General features: G+C 39.5%; 2 protein-coding genes across 4 annotated transcripts in view; one reads left to right on the top strand and one right to left on the bottom strand.

Annotated features, from left to right (window-relative positions):
• Positions 1-1,397: 1,397 nt before the first annotated feature.
• LOC117288856 (uncharacterized protein C18orf63-like) lies at positions 1,398-14,436 on the top strand. Its single transcript, XM_033769709.1, has 11 exons — positions 1,398-1,564; positions 2,196-2,331; positions 3,511-3,664; positions 4,829-4,905; positions 6,208-6,317; positions 7,428-7,524; positions 8,013-8,095; positions 9,188-9,371; positions 10,150-11,358; positions 12,340-12,438; positions 12,857-14,436. The coding sequence occupies exons 1-11, from the start codon at positions 1,398-1,400 to the stop codon at positions 12,989-12,991; spliced, it is 2,451 nt and encodes an 816-aa protein (XP_033625600.1). The 3' UTR covers positions 12,992-14,436.
• A 2,467-nt stretch (positions 14,437-16,903) lies between these two features.
• LOC117289133 (maestro heat-like repeat-containing protein family member 1) overlaps positions 16,904-26,970 on the bottom strand; it is a 53,039-nt gene continuing 42,972 nt past the window's right edge. For all 3 annotated transcript variants that reach the window (XM_033770113.1, XM_033770114.1, XM_033770115.1), the window contains 7 exons: positions 26,600-26,714; positions 24,033-24,179; positions 22,820-23,008; positions 21,708-21,863; positions 20,480-20,614; positions 19,657-19,825; positions 16,904-18,640 (listed from right to left, as the gene is read on the bottom strand). In XM_033770113.1, the coding sequence (XP_033626004.1) occupies positions 18,558-18,640; positions 19,657-19,825; positions 20,480-20,614; positions 21,708-21,863; positions 22,820-23,008; positions 24,033-24,179; positions 26,600-26,714 (994 nt within the window). In that variant the 3' untranslated portion in view covers positions 16,904-18,557. The remainder of the gene's footprint in view (positions 18,641-19,656; positions 19,826-20,479; positions 20,615-21,707; positions 21,864-22,819; positions 23,009-24,032; positions 24,180-26,599; positions 26,715-26,970) is intronic.

The following is a 26,970-nucleotide window of genomic DNA, read 5'->3' as shown; positions in this document are numbered from 1 at the left end:
GGTGTCGTGTACCCTGCGCCATTATACAAAACTTTTACAGTTAAGAAAATCAGTAATGAGCGCCAGACTACAAACTGACCAATCTGGTCCCCAGCCTCAATTATATTTAATATCATACACAAAATTAATGGATCCTGACTTAAATATTAATGAGAAAGTTTGAGTAAAGTGTCGTAAAGTGGGCGGGCCCGGGAAAAGTTCCTGAAAAGTTTTGTTGCAATAAAACTAGTTCGGCGCGTTGTTAGTCGTTTGTGTTTAACTCCGTCCCGTACATCGCCAGTTTTCTTGGAGACAGGGGGAATAATCTAAGGTAGTTGTATAATTGGTATTTTGTTAATTTAATTCTTAATCAACTGGTGGGAATCGAGAACATGTTTTTAATTTAAATTTATTATTTAAAAGTGTTGCAGAGAGGTTTGCGGGTAAAACCAAAACTATTCCAAGCCAAGACATGCCAGATCCCATCAGCTCAGGGACCTAGCATTATTAAAAAGACATCACGAAATTTAAAATCAAAGTTAGGCCTACGCTTTATAGTTTATTCAGCTGAAATATTCACAGGTGACATTTAACATTCTATCTTTCTTGATAATTTTACCCATAATGAATCAGCATTTATATTATAAAACGAATTGATGACCCATCTTTTATATAAATAAACTTAAAGTAAGAAAAAGATTCTCACATCTGATTCTCATTCTGTGTAACTTTACTTTTTTGTATGAACTTCTCAGTTGGTGGGTGCGTTCTTTTAGCTTCCCTGGGTCGATCCCGCAGTGCTCACTCGGGTGAGCCCCTGACAAGAGCTAATCGAACGACCACACTCACCCTCTCGTTGTGACGGCATGCTTCTCAGGTCACCCCAAGTGACCCACTACACAAGCAGGGCACTGGGGGCTGACCCGGTGAGCCCCGTCAAAGCTATTCGAACGTACCGGGGCAGACCAGGGTTGACCCAGGGAAGCTAAACGAACGCACCCTATGTATGTTTATCACGATTTAGAACCGCAATGCATCATGGGTAGGCATGATTTATTATTTTTTATTATTTATTGTTAGTTTATTATTTTTTCTCTTCGCACCTTGCACCGTCAACCAATGGCGCCACCAAGTCACCATCCCAGTTTAGCTTCCTACGTGAGCTGTTTAGGGATTAAACTACTCAAGACTCAAGGCAGAGGGGGCATTCGACGACCCCGTTGTTTGTTGTCATGCTCAAAGTCCACACACATGGCCCATGTGCTGATATCTCTGCGCCTTCTATAGTCTCTGGATATTTTGCTATTCGCAATAAACATATTCTTCAAGAATCAAGTATTTTCCTTTTTATTTTATGAAGGGTGACAATTTATTGGCTCTTGTTTCATTCAGATTTAGTCACTTTGAAGCCAAAGATGATGGCAACGGCACACACCACGCCCTCAATCTTTTTTGCAAAGGTTCCGGACTTCAAGGATTTGTGCTCAATCACACTGAATGTGTGCGACAGTTTGTCGCAATCAGGCGGCGGAGATCGGAATTCAACCAAATATGTGGGGTCGCAACCTCAAATTATCAAATGCAGGTAAACGAATACAATGTAAAATAGCCTTAAAGGCAGTGGACACTATTGGTAATTACTCAAAATAATTTTACGCATAAAACCTTACTTGGAAATAAGTAATGGGGAGACGTTGCTGGTATTAAACATTGTGAGAAACGGCTCCCTCTGAATTGATGTAGTTTTCGAGAAAGAAGTAATTTTCCTCAAGTTTGATTTCGAGACCTCAAGTTTAGAATTTGAGGTCTTGAAATCAAGCGTAATATAAGAAAGCACACAACTTCGTGTGACTAGGGTGTTTTTTTTTTTCATTATTATCTCGCAACTTCGACGACCGATTGAGCTGAAATTTTCACAGGTTTGTTATTTTATGCATATGTTGAGATACACCAACTGTAAAGACTAGTCTTTGACAATTACCAATTACCAATAGTGACCACTGTCTTTAACCCGGGTCCTCGTGCAACAAATAGATATCAAATAAGTTTGCGGTGGGTTCAATCTGAACAATTCGTGGCCTGTTTGATTTGAAATACTAAGCGACCTTCTTGTAAAAAAAAAAAAAAAAAGGCCCTCATCCTCCACTTTTTTGAAAAATCCGGATGATCATTTGGTTTTCCTTGGCTTAACCACCATTTCTTGGTCTTCTTTTCAGAGAGTTGATATTCACCGAGCCCATGATACTCGCTTCCCCGTCCCTTCAGCAGGAGCAAAATATTTATGTTATACTGCAACAGTCGCTGTGGAAATCCGGACGTCTTCAAGTAAGGTGTCAAAAGATGGGCCTCCAGGTACATGGACCAACTGTTTAACACTATTTTTAGAATCTTTGTCGTAATCTGCAGGCTTTGACACTTGTGGTTGGTTCTCAAAAGCAGGACCAGGGCCCAATGTCACAAAGCAATAAAATTCATCGCAAGACAAATTTTCAGTATCACCATAGAGATTTGTATTGTGACATCACACTTTACTTAGCAACTACGATTGATTTGAAGTTACGATCAATTTGAGACCTTTGTGAAATCGGCCCCAGGGCCCAATTTCATGGCTCTGCTTACCGTAAGCACAGAATCGGCGCTTACGGAAGCAGAGAATTCTGTGCTTACGGCAAGCCTATTTCACGGGTTAGCGGCGAATTTCGGCTTCTGCGCGTGCGTACTCCAAGTTACAAGGCATTCTACGCTTACAAGGCTAGCGCAGAAGTTCAGCAGTTGCACGTAAGCGGGGAAGTGCGATCGTAAGCGCAAAATTCGGCGGTAAGCAGAGCCATGAAATTGGGCCCAGTATTTACGCTCATATTCCAACAATGTGCAACTAAAATAAAAAATATGTAAAAATTTGGACCCGATTGGTCATCAAAGTTGCAAGAGAGCAATGAAAGAACAAACACACTTGTTGCATTTAAGTTTGTGCGTACTATGCCTAATGAAAGGCTTGATATGTTTGATTGAGAAATTACCTCTTTCTCGGAAACTCTGTTCTGAAGGAGCCCTTTTCGCACATTTAATACTACCAACAGCTCTCCATTATGCTAACAATAATTTTACATGTTACCAATAGTGTCCACTGCCTTTAAAGGAACACGTTGCCTTGGATCGGTCAAGTTTGTCTTTGAAAAGGGTTTGTAAACGTTTGTTTTAAAACGCATATATGGTTAAAAAGATGTTGTGAAAGTAGAATACAATGTTCCACACAAACATGCCTCGAAATTGCCTGTTTTCCTTTTACCTCGTCAGCCATTTATGGGAGTCAATGGCCGACTGTGTTAGTTCGCAAAGTAAAAGGAAAACCACGCAATTTCGAAGCAAATTTGTGTGGATCATTCTACTTTTAAAACATCTTTCAAATCATATACATTTTATAACACTACAAGCGCTTTTTATAGACCAACTCGTCCGATCCAAGGCAACGTGTTTCTTTAAAGTCTTGTGAATTTGTTTGTGTTTTTGTTTTGTTGTGTACTGTTGTAGGTGAGTAAACCAATGCGGGTTATCAGTCCAGTGTTTCAGGCATGTCTAGCCTACACTATCAGGGCCAAACTGGCACCATTGTGGAACAAAGCAGGGATGTGTTACTTGCAAGGCAGAGACTTCTTGGTTGGGTCTGGTCAAATGGCAGCCATTGGTAAGTGCTGATCCAGAGATTTTTTTACATTCGAATTTAACGGCTCAAAAACTGCATTCATTTTATTTTATTTTTATTTATTTTTTAATTTTTTATTTTTATTTATTATTGACATCCAACAGCGGATAGCCGCCACTTTTTTTGTTTTAAATCGGCTAAAAAACTAAAATAAGTTTGACTTAAAGACACTGGACACTATTGGTATTTGTCAAAGACCAGTCTTCTCACTTGGTGTATCTCAATATATGCATAAAATAACAAACCTGTAAAAATTTGAGCTCAATTGGTCTACGAAGTTGCAAGATAATAATGAAAGAAAAAACACCCTTGCCACACGAAGTTGTATGCTTTCAGATGCTAGATTTCGGGGCCTCAAAATCTAATTCTGAGGTCTTGAAATCAAATTCATGGAAAATTGCTTCTTCCTCGATATCTACGTTATTTCAGAGGGAGATGTTTCTCACAATGCTATACATTATCAACCTCTCCCTATTATTGTTACCAATGTTGCTAATAATTATTTTGAGTAATTACCAACAGTGTCCGCTGCCTTTAGTTACAGACTGTACTCCTAAATAATAAGGAACCATGGGGTTTAACTCAAATATAAATGTGATGAAACTTCTTTTTTGAGATGTTTGTAAGAGAACAAGAATGGGAGACTTTTCAACACTAGGTGGCAGCAGACTTACCACGTAAATTTCCATAGACCTTTTTCGCAAATACCGGGGCGCGCGCGTAAAGCTAGGAATTAGGTGCATTGTGGTCTTGCTGGTATCCAAATTTGATCCATATATATCCCACAATGCACCTCATTCAACAGTCTGCGCGTGCGCATTGGTATTTGCGATAAGGTCTATTGTTTACGTAGCTCTGAACATGCGTATAATTTTGAGAACAATGGCTTTACCCGGTAAGTCTGCTGCCACCTATTGTCCCAGAAAGTCTTCTATGTAGTACAAAAAGCGTATTATTACGACGCAGGCAAAGCACAACATCTAGGTTCTTAAATCTAAAATGGTCCTTCCACCTCTAGATGTTGTTATTTCTATTAATAGAAATTGGGATGGGGAGTGCTAAACTAAAAGGACAATTCTCCATTGCAAGGCATCCGTATGCTGTTTAGGCAATTGGTCTTTCTCTTTGTTCTGGTCTTGCTTTCAGACATGGAATTGAACGTGACTGAAACTGAGATCTGTCTCGCATTGAGACCCATGATGGCAAAGCTGCCACGGTGCACAGTAAGTTAATTCTCAACAAGTTGTAGCCCTTGTCACACTACTCTATTCCCACATTTGGATCCCTTTCCCCTGATCTACCCCGGCAAATGGGCATACCATGCAGGGATTAGATTGACTTTTGGCTGAATTCAGACTTTTATGTCGTCCTGGTGAAGAAAATCAGACAATATTTTGTCCACAAATAAAGACATCCTGCTCATTGGTCTACTTCTCTAGTGTTGTGGATACTGTTTCCAAAAGCTCCTTGGAATCTATAACCCCAGGGGTTACCAAAAGGTAGAAATGGCATCATGTCAACATACCTTTGAATTTGTATCAAAGTTTCAGATTTGTTCGTTAGTAATGACTCTCACCCCTGGCATACCCCGGGGAATAGCTACCCCTGCACTGGATAAGGGGCAAGTGGTAAATCCCTGGGTAATCTTGAAAGGCAGTGGACACTATTGGTAATTGTCAAAGACTAGCCTTCACAGTTGGTGAAATAATATGCATAAAATAACAAACCTGTGAAAATTTGAGCTCAATCGGTCATCGAACTTGCGAGATAATAATGAAAGGAAAAAACACCCTTGTCACACGAAGTTGTGTGCGTTTAGACAGTTGATTTCAAGACCTCAAGTTCTAAATCTGAGGTCTTGAAATCAAATTCGTGGAAAATTACTTCTTTCTCAAAAACTATGGCACTTCAGAGGGAGCCGTTTCTCACAAGGTGTTATACTATCAACCTCTCCCCATTACTCGTCACCAAGAAAGGTTTAATGATAATTATTATTTTGAGTAATTACCAATAGTGTCCACTGCCTTTAAATGTGCAACTGGAATCCTGTGGAATAGGGACATAATAAGCAGGGAATGTGTGAAAGTGCACTGGAGTGACTGGGGGGTAAAAACAAAACTCCAAAGGCCACCCCAGGGCTGTGTTCCACTGGGATAAGAGATACAAAGTGAAAAGGGCGTGTATTTGCAGTTTATTCCCCAAAGAAGACACCCCCAAGGTGAGACAATAGACCGATCCATTAGGCTCCGCCCACGACGCACGTGTGAGCAAGAACACGTGAGCCTCTCCAATTCCTTTTTGCACAACTCTGCCGCGCGCGCAAACATACACGCACGCATGTCGGACCTTATTTGTCGGACCTTCGTTGCGTTGTGATTGGTCAATATGCAATGGGGCGGAGCTTAGTGGATCGGTCTATTGCCAACGGAATCACTTTGAAGAATTTGTGTCCTGAGAGTTCAACATTTTAGCACAACTTTCTTTAGTTATTACAATTCAAGTAACATTTCAGTAACTTTTCACAGATTGCTGACTTTGAAGTATGCAGACCTGTAGTAGACCAATTCTTTCAGTCCAATAATAATGTGATATTGGAATACTCCATCGAGAATAAATGGTGTTACGTCTTACCTAGGTGGGTATTAAATTTTCTAAAGTGTAGGGCCTTGAAAACTATGAAACAACTTCTATACTCTGGTGGTAATAATAATAATAATGTTAAACATTTCCAGTGCGCCATGTCTGTCAATGATGACACACCTGGCGCAAAAAAAAACAAGAACTCTGCTAATACACAATGAAACAAGACAACCAAAAGTTTGAAGGCTATTGTTTCCGAAAAAGATATGTTTTGTGATGAGTTTTGAATTGGGTACCAGTGATTCAAGCTGGGCACTATTTGAGAAAGAGACCAAAAGCATTTGCATAAAGGCAGTGGACACTATTGTCAATTACTCAAAACAATTATTAGCATAAAACCTTTCTTGATTACGAGTAATGGGGAGAGGTTGATAGTATAAAACATTGTGAGAAACAGCTCCCTCTAAAGTGACGTAGTTTTCGAGAAAGAAGTAATTTTCCAAGAATTTGATATCGAGACCTCAGATTTAGAATTTGAGGTCTCGAAATCAAGCATCTGAAAGCACACTACATACTTCGTTTGACCATGGTGCGACAAAGGTGTTTTTTCTTTCATTAATATCTCGTAACTTCGACGACCGATTGAGTTCAAATTTTCACAGGTTTGCTGTTTTATGCATATCGTCACCAATTAAAATTTTTGCATGTATTTTACTTTTTGACCATAAGTGTTGATATTTTTTGACCGAAAAGGTATTTCTGAATGGGAATCAAAGTGTGTTGAATCGGTTTTCAACTAGTGGTTTAAACCCGCCGAGGCCTGGTTCTTGATAATTTACCTCGACTTCGAGACGGTAAAATTATCAAGAACCAGGCCTCGTTGGGATAAAACAACTAGTGGAAAACCTCTTCGTCACACATTGATTCCCTTATTTCTTGATCACCTTTGTGAAATATACAACGTCAAATTGGTTATATAACACTTATGTATTATTAAATTTGAATTATTTTGATTTATGCAACATTGAAATACATGTAAGAATTGGAACCCTAGTTATATTAGTAATAGTAGTAGTGTTTCAAGTAAAATTGAAGTTATAGTAGTGAGTTCCATGATTAAACCAGTTAGTGTCATTTATTTGTGTTTGTGTTTTGTTTTACCCAGCTTGAAGAAAGGCAAGGTAGTTAGCATCAGTCATGAGATCCCAGCGACGAGTCCCTTGAAGACCTACAAAGACATCCGAAGATACTGGAAGAATGCAGTAAGTACATCATCATCATAGTTGACCTTTCTATCGTAAGAAGCCAAAAACTTGAGAAGGCCTTAAATGCAAAGAAAAAACAGACAGCCACTTTTTGTACCAATGTCGAACACCTGTCCAATAATAGTGTACAAAATATCCTAATGATTTCAGTGAGTGTACAATGCGTAATGCCCCTAATGTAAAAAAAAAAATTAAGAAGTTTAAAAAAAACTTTCCTCTTTCCAAAGGGATTTTAATGTTGCTGGTTTAATTTTTTCTTTACAAAGCTTTTGCCGTAGGTTTTAAATAACAATAATAATAATAATAATAACAAAACAATAACAATTACAATAACCATCACCATCACCATCACCATCACCATCCCAATCAAAATCACAATGATCATAATTATAATCATAATCATAATCATAATATTCATAATAATCATAATAATACACTTTTGTCCTCAAACTCTGTATGACTTGTTGTCTGTCTGTTAATTACAGTATGGATACAGGCTGCCAGATTCCAGTGCCGGCGTAATGTATTACAACATCTACTTCCCAGCCATTGGACCAACACTCTTCACGTATCCTTTATCAAATGCACTGATGAAGAATCGGATCCAAATTATTATATAAACAAAAATAAGAGCGGCTTCTTATGTTGACAACCATTATTCAGTGATGCTTAAGGCGCTCCAACATTCAATGTTTTTCCTGCAAGGTGTTGTTGAGCTACGTTTTTTTTAAAGTACAAAGACCTGAAAAGTTTCTTGACCAAGGACAAAAACGCCACGACCAGGACTTGAACCCTCTGATCAGAAACATTAGAGCTCGTGTCCGATGCTCTTAATTAACCGCTTAAAGATGCTATGTCAGATTTTTTGCCGATTTGACCCAGAAATTTTGATTTAAAATTCAATAGGTATTTTGATGGGGGTTGAGAAAGTTACAAGCTTTCATTTGAGCCATTGCTTGAAAAAGTCCGCCAATTATTAGTAGCAGTGAAATAAAGTGCTCAAAATTAGTTTTTGTCAGGATCCCGACAATATACCACGTGACCAATTCTTATGTGTTTTATAAGAAACGTTTAAAATTTTTGTCATGGTTAAACTTTTTTTCGTTAGACTGAGCGGGTGATACTCTTTGAAATCCCATTTACTCAAACAAATCTATTTTTTAATGTTTTGGGCAAAAAATCTGACATAGCATCTTTAATGTTTTAACATATTGATTTGTAAGTTTTCCTCTAATACTCCTATAAAACCAAAGATTTGTTTTTTTATAATTCTGGTCCATGTTGTTACTGAATATACCCTGATGTCATCTCTCCATCTTCTTCTCTGTCGAAAAGCCCTGTTATGTAATCACTCTCAAAATGTCGTAGTTGGGAGCTCCAATTTGTAAAGCCACTTTGGAGTGGAGGTATATAACAAAGCAAACTCCCAGACATGACGTCAGCGGCATTGTCCTTTGACGCGCGCCATCAACCGCAGAAGTGTTTTTAGTTTTTTCAAACCTTTAGGTTGGGGTCTGATTTTTTAATCGATTATTACGAAAAAATTCAGAAGTGTACACATATCAAAAGTGCATTTTAAACAAGTTAAACTACCATTTCCGTTGAAAACGCTCCGATCAGGTAGTTGTTTAAGATTTGTCTTTAACCAATGCCCAATTAGCTACCCTGAGTACTGTATACGAAAGCAGGAGACAACTCTTCAAACAAGAGTAGATCCAGCACCCATCATCAATGCATTCATCGCCGATCTGCGGTATAAGTTACCGTCAGTGTGCAGTGCGGTCTTTGAAGTGACGCCCAAGGCTCAGTTCACCAACACAGGGTTATACCAGTCAGGGCAGAAGGTGAGAGTCAACCTCGCAACCATGGGCAGCACGCCGTACACCCGCTAGCTCTGCGTACGTCTCTAACCCCTGGGAGGGAAACTCCGATCCATGTCTTTGATCGACTACATATACGCGCAAAATATGAAACGCCGTGCGTCTTTCAAAAAGCTCTATATGCCGAAACGCATGAGTATAAAGATGTAGGCATTCACTTTTTTGTCACGCAACACCTACCCTGCAAGTTTACATACACGGTATGAATTCTACAACTTTCCACACAGCGCATCCAGCCTGTGCGCGACTAACGCCCAACACAGAATGGATCAACCACAGGATTAATTGTAATATCCCATATATTTGGATATTTTGGAGTTAAACTTCCAGGGGTTATGGAGCAAGGCATGCTGGGAAAAAATGGCGCGGCGAGATCGATCACCCCTGGGAACAAGGTTGGGTGAGAGCAGCTTGAAGAGGGTCTCTATATTTAGCCAGAGGGTGTTTTTTTGTGAGGTTTCAAGGAGGCTTTGAGAAAAGTATCCTCAGCGCCGGAGAGGTTGATAGAAAAAAACATAATTTAAGAAAATATGTTATTTTACAAAAGAGGCATGAAAAAATGTCCGAATCAGATAAAAGTCTGACATCTCTCATTCCTGAAAACAGGCTGCAATTTTTATCTTTTATTCTTGGTTATCTGCGGCGAAGAAAAGTTAATAAATAAGTCAGACTTTCTTGCCACACAGTACCAGATATGATATAGGATTTCATTGACATGAGACACTTTTTTGTCATGTTCCAGGAGGGATGTCTGTCTGATTTGTCCCTGTCCAGCACCCCACCTCCGACGTCTGTCCGCCGGATCCCTACACGTCAGCTGACCTTCCAAGGCTCCCTAAGCCCCAATAGATTAACATCATGCACCGTGCCGGGCGCACCGCACCCCATCATTACACCATCCAGGTTACCAGCTAATCTTCCCTCACCAGTTGGGGATCTCAATGGTATGTTCTCGATCGCCAACCCTACTCAACCAACGGGTAGCTTTCCCCCGAGAGCTCCTTATGGTGATGTGCAGTATACCATACCACAAAATACTTTATGTTCACAGCCGATGGGAGCAGCCCAAAGGAACATTCACTCTTTCAGACCCATCAGTCAGCCATCCTACCAAGCCACAGCCAGTCAGGGTACCCGCTTCAAGCCAGTTCAACAAAACAACAGTGTAAACTGTCAGGTCACAAGTCCGCACCAAATACAGCCATCCTACCAAACCACAGCCAGTCAGGGTACCCACTTCAAGCCAGTTCTACAAAACAACAGTGCAAACTGTCAGGTCACAAGTCCGCACCAAATACAGCCATCCTACCAAGCCACAGCCAGTCAGGGTACCCGCTTCAAGCCAGTTCTACAAAACAACAGTGTAAACTGCCACGTCCCTTGTAATAACACCTACATTAACAACATCTACGCATGGTCCCCACCCGTCGCTAACACAGCCCCATGCAGCAGTCTCACCAATACTTCATACATCCCACAAACGAACCTCTCTCCAAACCAAACCATCCAAGTGGTCTCTCCGATCTCACAACGCATCGTCCCACGGTTCCTTCCCAAACACCCTCAGATAAAGTACATCTCGAATACCTCAAACAACATCCAGCAGAATGCAAGAGTTGTGCCGAAGTTTACGCCAATCAAGAGAGCAAACATCCAACCAAGGAGGCCGACCGGTGTGTCTGCGTTCACAACTGAGAGCAATCCACCCATATCGACGGATGACGCCACTTTACCTGAAAAAGCTCAGCAAGTTGCAGTAACGGGATTGAATCTTGGTGTTTCTAAACCAGCGATCACGCCATCATTCAGACGCAAAGAGCCGTCACACACCTCCAACCTCACTCCCCAGGTGAAAAGGACTCAGCAGACGCTCGATGCCCTGATCAGAAAGAAATCGGAAACTCCAAAACCAAACCAGGGAGGTGGCAAGAGTGTGAAGCGAAAACCAAAGGTAATTATTTTCGACTTCAGTGGATGATTATTTTATTTCACTACCACGGATCGAGTTCTTAAAGCCATTATACTCTTTCGGAACAGAAAAAAACAAAAAAGTCCACAGATTTACAAATAACTTACAGGGTTTACGGAAGGTAATGTTGAAAGACTTCCCTTGAAATATTATTCCATGAAATGCTTTACTTTTTGAGAAAACATTAAAATAATTATGAATTCAAGGTATCGATAATTACGGATTTACATGTATTTAAACACATGTCATGACACGGCAAAACATGCGGAAACAAGCATGGGTTTTCCTGTTATTTTCTCCCGACTCCGATGACCAATGGAGCCTAAATTTTCACAGGTTTGTTATCTTATATGTAAGTTGTGATACACGAAGTGTGGGCCTTGGACAATACTGTTTACCGAAAGTGTCAAATGGCTTTAAAGACACTGGACACTATTGGTACATTGTGTAATTGTCAAAGACCAGTCTTCACACATAAAATAACAAGCCTGTGCAAATTTGGACTCAATTGGTCGTCGCAGTTGCGAGATAATAATGAAGAAAAAACACCCTTGACACACACACAAAGTTGTGTGCTTTCAGATGCTTGATTTTGAGACTTCAAAAACCAATTCTGAGGTCTCAAAATCAAATTCGTGGAAAATTACTTCTTTCTCGAAAACTATGTTACTTCAGAGGGAGCCGTTTCTCACAATGATTTATATTATCAACAGCTCTATATTGCTTTTTACCAAGTAGGTTTCATGCTAACAATTATTTTGAGTAATTACCAATAGTGTCCACTGCCTTTAATATGTCGCAATGTATTGTTTGAGAAGACTTAAGAAATGTGAGAAAAGTGGGCCTATTAATATGGGTACAGAATCTATAATAACACTGTCTTTGAGACATGGCTTTAGCTTGGTAAAGGTAAAAGACATCCATCGATCAAGTTGAGTTTAGATATCTTTGTTCCTGTTGCAGGAGGATGGAGTGGAAGTTCCAACTGCCAGCAAGAAACCACGCAACAAGCCTAAACTACAGGAAGGAATTGACATCACGTCTCTGGCTGTTAATGACCAGGTATGTGTACAGACATAATAAAGAAATCTTTGACAATAATAATAATGAACATTATACAATTGTTGCACGCTGTGACGGGGTCCATAGCGTTTTGTACCTCCGAGGGGGAAAATGGCACCCGAGGCGGAGGGTGCCATCCCCCCCCCCCCCCACTACCGAGATTGCCCGGTAGCTAGAGGCAGTTCGAAACCTACATTGTATGTCTTAGCAGTGATTACTGCAACGGTTAAATTTGCATCAGGGATAATGAATATTCATTTTGGTTTTACCCACATACACCAATGTGTTTTAGCACCGTATACTCGGTATTTTCCCGAGTCCTGTGAAAAAAACCCAGGAATATTTCTCAGGTGGGAATCGAACCCACAAATGATTACTATTATTATTATTAATATCATTATTCAAACTTCTCCCCCAGCTTTCTAAGGTGAACACCATCACGTTGGCAACCTGGCTGAAAGACAAAGGAATTGGGATCAAATCTAAAGACAAAAAAGCAGACCTCATCCAGAGAGTCATGGAGTACATCCATTTAAACTCCACGGAGGATTAAAGGAGATAATCCCCTCACAAAAACAATCATCTAGACATCTGCTAATCCCAAATGATACAACAGTTCAAAAAATACCCTCTGAAATGAGATCTCAAGGAAATTTTTTCTGTAAGTAATCAAGAAGAGTCTGCCTTTCCTTCACCTCTTCCTTCAGAAAGTCGTGGAATACATCAATTTAAACTCCACAGAGGATTAAAGGAGATAATCCCCAAAAGAAAACAATCATCTACTACTATGTTTATATACTCCTAGTGAGAAGACTGGTCTTTGACAATTACCAGTAGTGTCCACTACCTTTAAGAGCATCAGACTATTTGAGGTTTTTAACCAGTTTCAATGACATACATTCATAAACGTCACCAAACAAAATGGACTACAAAGAAAGTTTCACATTAAACCATTCATTTAATATGCAACAGCCATATGTGTACCCACTTTAAATTTGAACTTGCACTTGTTTCAGTTTGGCAAAATTTGTGTCCATTGAAATACATTTCATGACAGGTACGGTGTTTATTATCTACTAAAACTCTATTAGAACTTCTGACTTAAAAGTGCTATAGTACTAAAGTGTTAATATAATAATAGTACCAAAAGAAGATTAATAACCCAATTAACAAAAACACATCTTAGGGACTTTTAGTCGAAAGAATAATCAAGTTTTATCACAAACTTCATATAGACGCCACGGAGAAAACAAGTTGATCTACTATGGACCCCTTATACTCATAACAAGACCACACCCATCCTAGCGCCTCTGGCATGCCTGGGCGGAGTTTTGGGTTCGAGCGAACTCAAAGTTTGATATTTTTAGTTCTTAGAAATAGTTGACCTAAATCTATAATGCTGTACATTATATTTGATTCTTTAACATTCCATGAATGTTTTTAAAAATAAATGTTCATAGCAAATATAACAATTTCTGTAATAATGGTGGTTAAATGGAAAACAAATGAAACAAATTAACGCTTGTTAATTTCAATATAATCATTAAATTTTTGTCTTATAATTAATTGTTATTTACTTTAATATATATTTGTTTTAATTATGTGCAAAGCATACATGATTTTATAAATCTTCTTATCTGAGGGTAATTTTACGACTCTGCCTGCTGCACAATTCTGCGCTTACGCCACCATTCACAAGTTAGTGATGCAGAATTTCTGCGTTAGCTGTGTTGGCGAACAATGTGTGGTATCGTGTTTGCAAGCACAACAAATTACTTGTTAACCTACATGTATGAAAAGCACTTTTTGTAAGCGCCAAACTATTTGGCTTTTTTTAGTCGCTAATGTTTTGCTCACAGTAAGCAGAGCCATGAGATTGGACCCCAATAGCTTTTACTTCACCTAATACATATTCATGAACGAGAGTCGAGTTCTCATTGGTTCATTCATCATCACGTGCCAGGTGTTAATTTTGCTAATTACCAAGCGCACGTGAGTATTCACGCAAGTGGTAAATGCGCATGACAAGTAAAAGCTCCCGGGAGCTATTCTACTTGTCATGCGCATTTCCATTGTGCGACGTCATCCCTGGGCGCTATTCTACTTAGCATGTGCTCCCCGCTACCGCACGAACATCGCTCTAGCGCCGCCCATCGCATGAACAAACTTATCATGGTTCATTTTATTTCACAGATGTAACTTTCCCTTACTCCAAACAACTGAATTATGTATGAAGTATAGTAAAACAAATATAACATGGTTTATTTTGGCTGACTAGTCGATATGAGCTTCCCTTGGTATTGGAAGTTGAAAAACTAGTTCCCTCGGCTTCGCCTTGGGAACTAGTTTGCCAACTTCCAACACCTTGGGACGCCAGTACTGACCAGTCACCCTCAAACCATGTTATATTTGTATAACACAGTATAAATCACAAAATATTATTCTCTTTTGCACAACTTTCGACTATGTCTTAAAAACAATTTGGTCTATCGTTCTGAAATTTTTCTCTTGCCTATGATAAAAGTTTTTAAATCTTAAAATCGAAAAAAAGAGAAAAAATTTCCAATGTTGTTCTACTTTAAACCGAATTATTCCCTTCTAATTCCTTACTAATTAAAAGTGTCCTAAAAGAAACCATCAAAAATGTGTTTTCATCTTTCTCTAAATTTGAAAGAAGAAAAAAGACCTAAAGCGAGCACCAGTTTAAAGGTTGAACATTTACAAGAAGCCACAAACATACCTCAGGTCTTTTCCAATCCTCAGTTTGGGCTCGGGGGTTCAATTTCATAAAGCCTGTAAGCACAAAAACTTGCTGAGCAAGGAAAAGTATCGCTTAATAGAAACAGGTTACCAGCCAAAATTACATAATTTTTACAATGTTGTGACTGGTGCCCCACTAAATTTTTGCTTCGCAAAAAAATGTGTCAAGCAGTATTTTCTGCTAAACAGCTTTGTTAAATTAGGCTCAGGTGTGATCTTTTTTAGGCTCAGGTGTGACTGCAGACAGAACCCAATCTGAGGCTCAAGCTGAGGTTTGGAAAGGCCCATAGTTCTGATCTCGACTTTACAAATCTCACCCCAAAGACATAGGCACTTTTCGAAACCACAGCTTCGTCTTCAGCTCAGGCTTGCTTGGCCCTGCGGTTGTTTTGACAATCGGGCGTGCTTTGAGTACGTGCTCAGGGCTTCAGACGGGAGAACGGAGCCTGAAACTAAACCCGAAGCCGTGAATTCGAAAAGGGCCCTAGTCTACTATGTAAAAGGGCCCTAGTCTACTATGTAAAAGGGCCCTAGTCTACTATGTAAAAGGGCCCTAGTCTACTATGTAAATTCCTGGTACACGTGCATCAGCCATGGAATGAGGTGCATGCTGGTTAAGCTAGCGACCAAACTTTATCACTTACTTTTTGCGGCTGCAACCAATAACTTTTTCACTCAATCGCCAGTGATCAACCAATGGCAATTTCAACCGAAACAGTCAATGGTTACGAATTAAAAGATTTGTTTTAACAAATCCAAAATTAAATCTTGATTATCAACAATCCAGGTGAGCGTACTTAATGAGTTTTTGGTTACGACCGCAAAAAAATACCCTAGACCAGCATGCACCTCATTCCAAGGCTAATGCGTGCGTACCAAGTATTTATGGAGTAGTTTATTCTTCAGGGAAGCTGCCTCTAAAGAGGGCAGGACCTTTTTATGAAATTCTTAGCCTGTTGTCTTTGTCCTATAAACTGGAACAAAGTCCAGTCATTCATCAATTGCACTTCACTGTGTACCACGCCATTGCTGGTACAATGAACAAAATTATTAATTATGCCTCAGGAATGTTTGAATACAAATTAATCAAAATATATAATGAATAGGGTAGATGGCCTTAGCTTTCGATCCAATCCGGACCTTCTTCAGAGGCATAAGACAAGTACAAACAAATACATATCCATTTATAGAAAAAGAGAGGGGGAAAGGGATTAAGGAAAGGATCCAGAAAGAAGAAATTAATCAAAATATATATATATTCCTCTGAGGAAGATTGTACATGTATCTCTATTAGCAAAACTGACTGATGGAGGGGGTGAGGGGATATGCAAATTTGTCAGCTATGAATAATTCATGACTCCTAGGTAGCCAATCACAGGCCGTTGTTGGTTAAAGGCAGTGGACATTATTGGTAATTGTCAATGACTAGCCTTCACAGTTGGTGTATCTCAACATATGCATAAAATAATAAACCTGTGAAAATTTGAGCTCAATCGGTCATCAAAGTTGCGAGATAATAATGAAAGAAGAAAACACCCTTGTCACACGAAGTTGTGTGCGTTTAGATGGTTGATTTCGAGACCTCAAGTTCTAAACTTGAGCTCTCGAAATCAAATTCGTGGAAAATTACTTCTTTCTCTAAAACTATGGCACTTCAGAGGGAGCCGTTTCTCACAATGTTTTATACCACCAACCTCTCCCCATTACTCGTCACCAAGAAGGGTTTTATGCTAATAATTATTTTGAGTAATTACCAATAGTGTCCACTGCCTTTAAGCAGGAAGGATAATGAATTGTAAATTCAACTTGGCGTGCTAAAGCCGAACTTCCAAAACTTGGCTGCAGAATGCCCTCCAGTTTTGACAAAATCTTGAGGGAGAAAGCTTATTAATATTAGAGGATTGATTTTAATCTGGTATTACACCAGCCAATCAACATGTAACAACGTGTACTTCCAAAGTTTGACTACAATCCATGGAAAACCCATACTGGAATGTAAATGGGCTACCACCATAAGATTTTATAAAGTTAATCCAACGGTTCTTTTCAGAACCACCCCAACTCATTTAGAGATAGTCATTACATGGTGTTACCGCAAACTCTTCTAAATCTCATCAGTGTACACTACCTCCTTCTTCCCCCGCACCATCTGGGACTGGAACAATCTACAGAAGGATCCAGCTTTGTACTCGTCCCTCGACACCTTTAAAGCAGCTATGAGGGTTACCCAGCTGATGTAGCTCCACCCCCATCATGTTTTTCCCATTTTAACCGCACTGTAAATAAATGCACTTGCTTTCATGTCTCGTCATTTGCAAGCCAACGTATTTTCCCCTAGGTATATTATTTTAAATAGGCAGATCCCCTCACTCTGGTCAAACAGCACTGGAGGTAAATAATGCTATAAATTTGTTTAAAGTCAATGCACCAGACATTAAAAATTGTATTTTCTCAACATTAAAATAAAGTGTGAACCTGCCTTAACTTTTTTTTTGCATTTGCTTTGAAAAAGTTTGTTTTTTTAAACGCAAGGCATCACAATAAACTCCCATTAATATTTATCAATATTATACATTTTTCGTAGTACATGTAGTACACTTTTATACCATAACATCCCACATCTGGGGATTGTCTTTAAACCCTCTTTTACTCAGTAGACAAAGCTCGACACAATTCACTGCAGTGTTTTACACAGCATGTTTACCAGTCACAAGCACTGTACGTTACAAAACATTTTGGCTTATAACCTGTTTGCGCCCAGAAATTACTGTCCGCTCTTCGCAGACTTGGTTTTCGAACAACAACAACATTTCAGTTGAGTTGCAGCTTCGGTGTTTCTGTGGACGGGTATCTTCAGAAAATCATCACAATAAGTTCACATTTTTCTTTACATTAAAGCATTTACAGGCAAAGCGCGCACACTTTAAGCGATACAATAGACCAATTGTAAACGCGCAGCACCCTCGCACGCCCCTCTGCTTTCAAACATTTTGTGTCAAAAACGCACACAAAAGAATGGTACACGTGTTTACGCACCTCCGAACAATGCCCGTCTACCATTTCTACCATTTTATCGGAGTCCATTCCTTTCGTGCACGCTTTGACGCACAAAATGGCAGACAGGATACGCGCAAGTTTGTGCGCTGCATGTTGTGCATAGGGTATATAGACCCCTTGCAAGGCCACCATAGCTAAGCTCAAATGATGTGCTGACGAAGACGCACAAGGCAGCCACAACTCTCAAGCAATCCTTTGACCTCCAAGAGGTCTCTGTTGCAAGGGGTACATAACCTTTGTCATGGTAATGACCTAGGGGTTTCGAAGGTCAAAGGTCAAAGGTCTTACCAATAATACAGTGTTTAGTACTCGGATAGTAAGCTCATTGCTTCGGCGGCCTTCACTTTCACGTCAGCGTCTGGATCCTTCAAGAGTAGGATGAGTGCTGAGTATAGACAGGACGGAAAAGAAGAAAAACAAGATTAGTTCCTTCAATTTAATTCAATTAAACTTTTTTATATAAAAACACACGAAATGTGTTATTCACTGACAGCATTAACCAAAACCTTCAGCAAACTGGATAAAGGCACTGGACATGCTTGGTTATTGTCAAAGACCAGTTTTTTTCACTTGGTGTATCTCAACATATGCATAAAATAACAAATCTGAAAATTTGGGCTCACTTGGACAATTTGTGTGCTTACAGATGAAGCCTTTTATTATTTGAGTGAGAAATTACCTCTTTCTCAAATACTATATTATTTCAGAGGGAGACGTTTTTCACAATGTTTTAAAATACTGTAGGGATCAACCAAGTGCGCCCTCATTGTTGAACTTCTAAAAAGTAAACTTTTGGGATTGTCACGTGACAATCACTCTCTTTTTCCCATAGCTCCGTCTTGAAAGAGCACATACTATTTTGGAGTCAGCATGGCTCTGGCCATGCTCTAAAAACTTATTTATATGGGAGCAAAAGAATTATTGAGCTATTTGTGAGTATTGTTTTACGTTTAAACCCTATTGTATACCTGAATTACTGTGATCAGATTGTTTATAGATCGTGTGTAGTGCGTCCGTCCGCGTGTGTAGCATGGACGCCACATTCGATCTTTATGTGAACTTTCACTGTGCACTGTGACACTGTATAATATGCATACTGTAGTGTTGTAACTTGTTGTATGATGTTTGCTATGGGTTAAATGAATTAAACCTATACAGAAGAACTTTATTTGATATATTTTAGCTGTCATTGATTACTTTTATTATCATTGATTGTATTTTGGCGAATGCTCGTCCTTTATCAATTACAGGACCGGCTCTCCCTTACCGTGTCTCTATGCTACCAACAGCTCTTCTTTGCTCATTACCAAGTTTTTTTTTCGCTTATAAACATTTTTATTAATTACCAAATCTGTCCAGTGCCTTTAAGAGAAATGAGCTCATTTAAAAAAGTGTTCTTACCACCACAGACATGTTCCTTGGTGATGAGCGTATGACTTGCCTCTGGCAGATTACCCAATAGAAACCCAGCAAACATGGCAGCATTACCGCGGATGTCCGGCCAGGAGCTCTTGAAGAAACTGACGTTTCCCATCACATAGAAGTTCACTTTCTGTAAGAAGTTTTCGATCTAGAAAAACCACAAAAGACTTTTTTTATTAAGGTTCTTTGCCCATTGGGTGCCATGGCCGAGTGGTTAAGAGCGGTTAGATTGTTAGATATTGGCTACATGTGTAGTTCTTGTAAACTGTGAAATGACGTCATGATGACTTCATCATAGGATTTCTTATGATTTTATAAATTTGTGCACCTTTAAGTCATAAAATGCTAACTGAACATGGTATAATCTTAATTATTTTTTTATTTATGCCTGATTGGGCAAACTGCTTTGAATACACAAACAATTTCAAATTCAGGGCCCAATTTCATAGAGCTGCTAAGCACAAAAATTTGCTTAGCATGAAATTTCTTCCGGATAAAAACAGGATTACCAACCAAATTTCCACGCGATTTTCAGGATCTAGAAAACAACAGCTGAATACCAGTAACAAGCAATATGCAACAAATGGAAATTTGGTTGGAAATCCTGTTTTTATCAAGGAAGAAATTTCATGCTAAGCATTTTTCTGCTTAGCAGCTCTATGAATTTGGGCCCAGGTGTGATCCCTCACTATTTGGCAGTTACAGGTTGAGGTGCTTTTGACTGGCAGCCCGAACAAAGATATGGAGCAGTTTGCGACAGCTAATTCAAAACATTGGAAAATAACAATCAGAACAAACTTACTATGACTTTGGAGAGGTTGAACATGAACTCTCCGTAATTGAGTGAGCGCCCGTCGAGAAGATGTTTCTGGAACATTTGATTGAGAGCGCCCGAACCAAGACGTGGTCCGACTTCCTTCAGGGCGTACTTACAGGCCTGGCGAGGAATGAAAAAACAATGTTTGGTCAAAGGGAAACCAAGCCTTGGGCTTGGCTTTGTCAGTTATTTAGATAATCATCAGCCCCTTCAGGACTGGCAGGATCGTGGCCAAAGGAGTAGGCCAAGCCAAAAATATAATGCCTTCTTGTAACCATGTCATCAAATGTCATATAGTATCACTTTAAAGCCATTGGACACTTTCGGTAAACAGTATTGTCAACCAATAGGATCTAAATAATACCACCTAAACATGGTCATGTGACCATCTTTTAACCAATAGGACCTAAATAATACCACATAAACATGATCATGTGACCATCTTCCAACCAATAGGACCGAAATAATACCACCTAAACATGGTCATGTGACCATCTTTTAACCAATAGGACCTAAATAATACCACCTAAACATGGTCATGTGACCATCTTTTAACCAATAGGACCTAAATAATACCACATAAACATGGTCATGTGACCATCTTCCAACCAATAGGACCTAAATAATACCACCTAAACATGGTCATGTGACCATCTTTTAACCAATAGGACCTAAATAATACCACCTAAACATGGTCATGTGACCATCTTTTAACCAATAGGACCTAAATAATACCACATAAACATGGTCATGTGACCATCTTCCAACCAATAGGACCTAAATAATACCACATAAACATGGTCATGTGACCATCTTTTAACCAATAGGACCTAAATAATACCACCTAAACATGGTCATGTGACCATCTTTTAACCAATAGGACCTAAATAATACCACATAAACATGGTCATGTGACCATCGTCCAACCAATAGGACCTAAATAATACCACCTAAACATGGTCATGTGACCATCTTTTAACCAATAGGACCTAAATAATACCACATAAACATGGTCATGTGACCATCTTCCAACCAATAGGACCTAAATAATACCACCTCAACATGGTCATGTGACCATCTTCCAACCAATAGGGACCTAAATAATACCACCTAAACATGGTCATGTGACCATCTTCCAACCAATAGGACCCAAATAATACCACCTAAACATGATCATGTGACTACCTTTCAACCAATAGGACTCTTTACTTACATTCTTCACATCTTCATCTTCATCATTCAGGTGAAGTAACAGACTGACAAAGTTTGTATGAATCTGTTCCAAGAAGGGCGCCTTTGATGGGCCGTCACCAAAACGACTCAAGTTGCCAAATAAGGTGAACGACACGGCTCTGGAGGTGGCACGATCCTAGTTACATGTAGTACAATAAGAAAGACAAGCAAAGTACATGATTTAGTATGCGACTTGTTCTTGCAATAATAGGCTGGAAATGTGCAATAACAGAACTGCCAACATTTGCATCTTGCAATCAGGTAGATTTTGTACAACAATCAGGGCAATATTTAGAATTAAATTCAACATAATAGGGAAACAGTTTCTTAATTAAAGAGCCAATAAAGGATGCTCTCAATATGTCAACTACTACCTTTTTATGGCCAAAAATAGACATCGCAGATACCGGTTAATAACCATTTGACTCTCAAAATTTGCATTTAGTAATAAATAACTCAAGTCAAAAATGCACCCAGCCGCGCGGCTTTTTCAGTCGAGAGTCAAAAACGGCTTATCTATTATAATGACCCTGGATGCCAGTGACGATTTTCCCCTATTGGTTTTGAACACAGTTCTCCAGTTTTGGCATTTCCACACCAAATAGCCGCCACTGACGTCACGATTCCTTTGTCGCGCGGGTTTGTTTGACCCCACGTTTTTCAGAAATTTGGCTTGGAGCATCCTGGAGAAAATCCCATTTTTACCATGTTTTAACCTGAGGTACATAAACATGTAAGAGACTCGTTATATTTTTTATGTTTTCTGGATGGACTGCAGCTGTTAGAAAACTGTAATATCTATATATTTGAGATCATCCTTTATTGGCTGTTTAAGGAGATTGTCAAATTTGTATATCAGTACATGGAATGATTGGTTTATTTTTCAAGAAACACAAGTATCAAATTGTATGTTTTCTTCCTTTGGGTTGTATACCCATCATGCCTGCAGGAAGTACAGTCTCTGTGGCTCTTTTGTACACAGGTCACAGGTCACACGTACAGTTGATAAAAATTTTTTAAAGGTTTTTCATTCTTGGTTTTTATAAATTTTTCATCTGTACCTTACAAAAATAATCTGAGCAAGAACCTTACCTTTTCGAAGCAGGGTCGTATCCTGAGAGCGATATTGACAAGAATGGGTCTGATGTTGGACTCGTCAATCTTGACGATGATTCGCGACAGACCGGTCATTGATTCCAGCAGGATCTGATCGTCGGTGTCTTCCTTGTCATCCATACCCGCCATCATGGCCGACAAAACCGTTGTGCAATACTTCTGGGCCTTTAGGAGTTGCAAAAAGAACCACAAAATCTTTCAATGCCCCGTATTTTTGACCGCGTGAGGGCTATTTAAATAATACTATCACTTCCGGGGGTACACGCAATTCCTTTCCACTCTTTTATTATCGGCATTTTGTCACTTCTGTGTGCCATTCTGGATAACCCACTATTTTGTTAGGTGAGGTTTGGGCTAGAATCATGTGTAAATGGTGCTACCGTGGCGTGTCATGGCCAGGGGTTATTAGCACTGGACTCAAACTCTGGTGTTTCTGATCAGCAGAGTGTGGGTTCGAGTCCAAGTCAGGGCACTTGTATCCTCGAGCAAGACACTTATTGCGTTGTTCTTCGAATGGGTCGTAAAGCCACAAGTCCCCTGGTCATGCTGGTTGTACAATGCATGAGAAAAAAAACCCGCTTACACTTATTGCAAAGAGAAGGAGTCTGCCGCCATGTTTCTAGCAGTGGCTGCTGAATGCGCCGCAACACCTTGTTAACCCTTACATGGTGCTACATAAACGGGTCAAATAATCCATAAACTTCAAACCTGCCTTAAAAAATGTTCCTCTTTTGTTCCAGCACCTTGACCAACTTAATGATAGATACGAGCGCTATATACATGTAGACCTTTCTATCGCGAGGTCACAGCCCGAGTTTCGCCAACCGAGGTTGAAAAACTACGGAAAGCCAAATCAAAAACAGATAGCCAAAGCTTGTCGAAATGTTACTAAAATATTCAAAAAACATGATTTTGAACTTGATCCTTTTGTTAATTGGCAGCCAGTGTAGAGAGTTTAAAACGGGAGATGTGGATGACGACGTGGAACCTGGAATACAATGCGGGCTGCCTGATTTTGTAGGTGCTGCAGACGAGCAACATCTTTGTTCTTGGATCCCGAAAGGCGTGCCTTATGAGTGCAAATGATTGGACTGGCCATGCCAATCGGCACACTCTGTTTATCAACAATGGAAATGTCTACTCGACGATATTAACTCATTTTAGAGTAATACTGGTTCAGACATCTTACCTGATTGGGACCCAGGCTGGCAATATTCCCCAGACCTCTGATGCAGAGCATGCGTACAACGTGGCAAGAGTCGACCATCCTGCCCAACAGGTTATTCATGATGTCTTCAACCAGCTGCATGTCCCCTCCACACTTCTGATTCACCAACTATGCATGCAAGACAAAAATATGCAATGGTTGAAACTTTGCACAATGGCAAAAAAATAGAAAAATTTTGGAGAGATTGGGAGAAGCAACTCATAAAATCTTTCTTAAGAGTTGGGGTGGGTCTGAGTTTTGAAATGTTGAGTTTGTACAACAAACAATTTTCAAGCTTTTCACAGCCCTTTGTGTAGTTTCAATCCCACTCTTCATTTTGTTGTGTCTTTATTCAGGTAGCAACCAATAAAATCTATCTTAAACCTATTAGACACTTTCGATATAAAACAGTATTGTCCAAGGCCCACACTTCGTGTATCACAACTTATATATGAAATATAACAAACCTGTGAAAATTTAGGCTCAATTAGTCATCGGGAGAAAATAACGAAAAAAAACAACCCTTGTTTCCGCATGTTTCGCCGTGTCATGACATGTGTTTAAATAGATCCGTAATTCTCGATATCGAGAATTGATATTGCTGTTATGTTTTCTCAAAAAGTAAACATTTCATGGAATAATATTTCAAGAGAAGTCTTTCACCATTACCTTCTGTACACCCTGTAAGTTATTTGTAAATCTGTGAACTTTTAATTTATTTTCTGTTCCGAAATTGTTCAATGGCTTAAAGACATTGGACACTATTGGTAATTGTCAAAGACCAGTCTTCTCACTTGGTGTATCTCAACATATACATAAAATAACAAACCTGTGAAAATTTGAGCTCAATCGGTCGTCGAAGTTACAAGATATATGAATGAAAGAAAAAACACCCTTGTCACACGAAGTTGTGTGCTTTTGGATGGTTGATTTCGAGACCTCTATTTCTAAACTCGAGGTCTCGAAATGAATTCGTGGAAAAATACTTCTTTCTCAAAAACTACGTCACTTCAGAGGGAGCCGTTTCTCACAATGTTTTATACCGTCAACCTCTCCCCATTACTCGTTACCAAGTAAGGTTTTTATGCTAATAAACTTTTTGAGTAATTACCAATAGTGTCCACTGCCTTTAAACAGTTGGTATTAACTTCATGTTTTTCACAGCTCTTTTATTTGGAGTCCTGCTCGTAATTTTTTCCTTTGATCGGCCCAAAATTATTTCACATGTAGCCAGTAAGTTACCCCAGTAGTTTTGTCTAACTTAAAGATTTAAAATAAAAAGTTGCATCCCCTTAAGGTTATCCTTGGCTACATGGCAGTAACAGGTTGAATGGCTTACGACTGGCACCCCGAACAAAGAAACTGACACGATAGGGAGATGGCCAACGTTATGGCTATAGATAGCTCAGTTGGTAAAACACTGGCATGTTAATCTGGTGATCACAGGTTAAAATCATGCAACTACTTATTCCCGTACACAGAACCTCATGTTTAAAGGAACATTACAGAATTGGTAAGAATCAAAAATCTTGACGATCACAGATTAATAATAATGTTTGAAGATGACAACAGAACTTTGAGAAGAGGAGTAACAATTATACCATGGAGGAAGGAAGAGAAGGAGCTCGAACGACCCACAAAACCGCAGAGTAACAAAAGAATACCCTGACAACGCCCCTGTCTGACCAGTGGAAAAAGATAGGAGACCTCCAGCTGGACGGCCGATTAACAAGCAAGATTGGATCTCTTTGTACAGAACGCGCGGTACCGCCGCTCTGCACCGTTGCCTTCGTGTAAAGTTGAATCATTGGAGACAAGAATTGTGAATATACACGTTTTCATATACCGTTTGTGGTGTTTCACTGAAACACCATGGCATATTTTTACATTTTTTGTGACTTTCCGGTCAACAGCGGTGGTTCAAAATTTGGGTATTAGCACACGAGGGTGGTTGGTATTCAATTGTGTTTTTCGGTTTGGTGGGCACAAGTGTACACAATTTTTATCAGGTCTCAAAAAAGTTGTTTTTTCTGTTTTATATCCATACAACATACGACACCATGGTTGAGTGAAGAACCAAGGGCGCACGCGCAAACTCACATACGCGAGGTCGCCCATTGTCTGTATAAGGTATGTGGGTGATTATGAGGCGACGTTAAACGACCGCGGTACCACGGGTTCAACTTTTGAAGTCCCTTCGTTCGAGCTCCTTCTCTACCTTCCTCCATGATTATACAAAGGTATAACAAAACAATTGTTGCACGCTGTGACTGGGGTCCATGGGTTTTGTACACCCTCGAGGGGAAATGGTTTCATTTTCCCCCTCGCGTGTACAACACGCAAAGGGCCCCGTCACAGCGGGCAACAATTGTATACTGTATGAACACAGCCTAAATGATGATGATGACTCAAGAGGTATTTCATTCAATGTACATGTAGATGTTAATTTTGCATCTGGACGATGAAGAATATACAATTTTTGTTTGGGGGGGGGGGGAAGAGAAAAGAGTGGGGGTTGGGAAAGGTCCCTGGATGTAAATTCTTCGTACCTCGGCCAAGAAAGCTGCAGTGACCACTCGTTGTGGCTCATACAGACTCGCTAATGACGGAATCAAACTAGACACGATCTTAGCCAAGTAGCCTGACATCTGCTTCGCCATTCCTCTGTGGAAAAAAAATAAATAAAAAAATAAAGAGAAGTACATGTATTTTTGATGATAAGCAAAAGAAATTTGTGAGGAAGTCCTTACTGCAGTTGAAAGGAAATTGAGGACAGGACTTGATTTCACAATAGCATAAAAAAAACTCAGTGATTTGTATTGTAACATCACATTTTGCTAAGCAAAAGATTGATACATGTACATGGCTAAGATAGATCTTTAGCTCTTTGTAATATCGATCCAATTTGGCTAGAGGCAGT

Source organism: Asterias rubens, chromosome 4 (genome assembly GCF_902459465.1).
Source record: "Asterias rubens chromosome 4, eAstRub1.3, whole genome shotgun sequence".
NCBI classification, from domain to species: domain Eukaryota; kingdom Metazoa; phylum Echinodermata; class Asteroidea; order Forcipulatida; family Asteriidae; genus Asterias; species Asterias rubens.
This window is presented reverse-complemented; position numbering and strand designations above follow the sequence as displayed.

What these genes read in the sequence shown, in the direction of transcription:
- LOC117288856 (XM_033769709.1), top strand. Translation starts at nt 1,398, where the DNA reads ATGGCAACGGCACACACCACGCCCTCAATCTTTTTTGCAAAGGTTCCG. An exon ending in GAAGATACTGGAAGAATGCA is followed by an intron (nt 7,525 to 8,012) that starts GTAAGTACATCA and finishes TGTTAATTACAG; the next exon opens with TATGGATACAGGCTGCCAGA. An exon ending in CTCTGGCTGTTAATGACCAG is followed by an intron (nt 12,439 to 12,856) that starts GTATGTGTACAG and finishes CTTCTCCCCCAG; the next exon opens with CTTTCTAAGGTGAACACCAT.